Source organism: Morus notabilis, unplaced genomic scaffold (assembly GCF_000414095.1).
Source record: "Morus notabilis unplaced genomic scaffold, ASM41409v2 C11296809, whole genome shotgun sequence".
In the NCBI taxonomy this organism is placed as follows: Eukaryota; Viridiplantae; Streptophyta; class Magnoliopsida; order Rosales; family Moraceae; genus Morus; species Morus notabilis.
The window spans coordinates 1-724 of record NW_010384536.1 but is presented as its reverse complement, the minus strand read 5'-3'; the positions used below and the strand labels follow the sequence as shown (position 1 = coordinate 724).

General features: G+C 37.4%; 1 protein-coding gene across 1 annotated transcript; it reads right to left on the bottom strand.

The window, feature by feature from the left end:
• Nucleotides 1-83: 83 nt before the first annotated feature.
• Nucleotides 84-533, bottom strand: LOC112094848 (serine/threonine-protein kinase TOR-like; the record flags this gene model as incomplete). The annotated part of the gene is made up of 2 exons (XM_024176564.1): nucleotides 84-227; nucleotides 374-533. Coding segments are annotated over 2 exons (304 nt in total), but the record flags the coding sequence as incomplete, so codon positions are not given.
• Between the last annotated feature and the right edge of the window lie 191 nt (nucleotides 534-724).

Here is a 724-nt window from a genome sequence, read left to right as displayed (position 1 = left end):
GGACATGTAACACAAAAGTCAAAAAAGCATCATTTATGGTAGAGAACAAATATTCAATAGTTCAACATCCGAATGTCACATACTGCATCACGTAAGGGGGGAATAATTGTTGGCAAATAGTTCACAAGTTCCCCATCCAAAGCACCAGCCATCTCCCCGAGGGCAATAAATCCACTAGCGCGTTCAGTTGGTATTCGCAGAACCGCAAGAATATGATTCATGCATATCTGCAAGAAATTGAAACTTTTACATCTTGAGCAGTAAACTGGAAATAATAACAAACGTACAACAAGCTTTTTACCCAAAACATTTTGTTAACCATTTACAATGGCAACATAAAAGAAAATATGGGAAAAAAGCACCGAATACAAACCGTTAAGTAGTTGGTAACAAATCGATCACGCAGAAAATGAGCAATCCGCGGTAACAATGAAGTTATGCTCCGCCGAACAAGAGGATCTCGGTGCTCTAGATATCTGAGAACAATTTCAGCAACTTCTCTGTATCTTGACATCATGAACTCGCCTGTATTCCTGCACAGTTTACATTGAACTGGTCTTTTTGAGCTATGTCTATAAATTTGCATAGGGCCATCATAACACATTTCCGGCATCTACAAAAATGCCACTTTATGTGGTATACCAATAACATACTTCTGCCAGAAAATTGTTCTAATGAAAGAAAGGAATATTGCTAAAAAAAAAGGGAAATTTTATATCTCTAG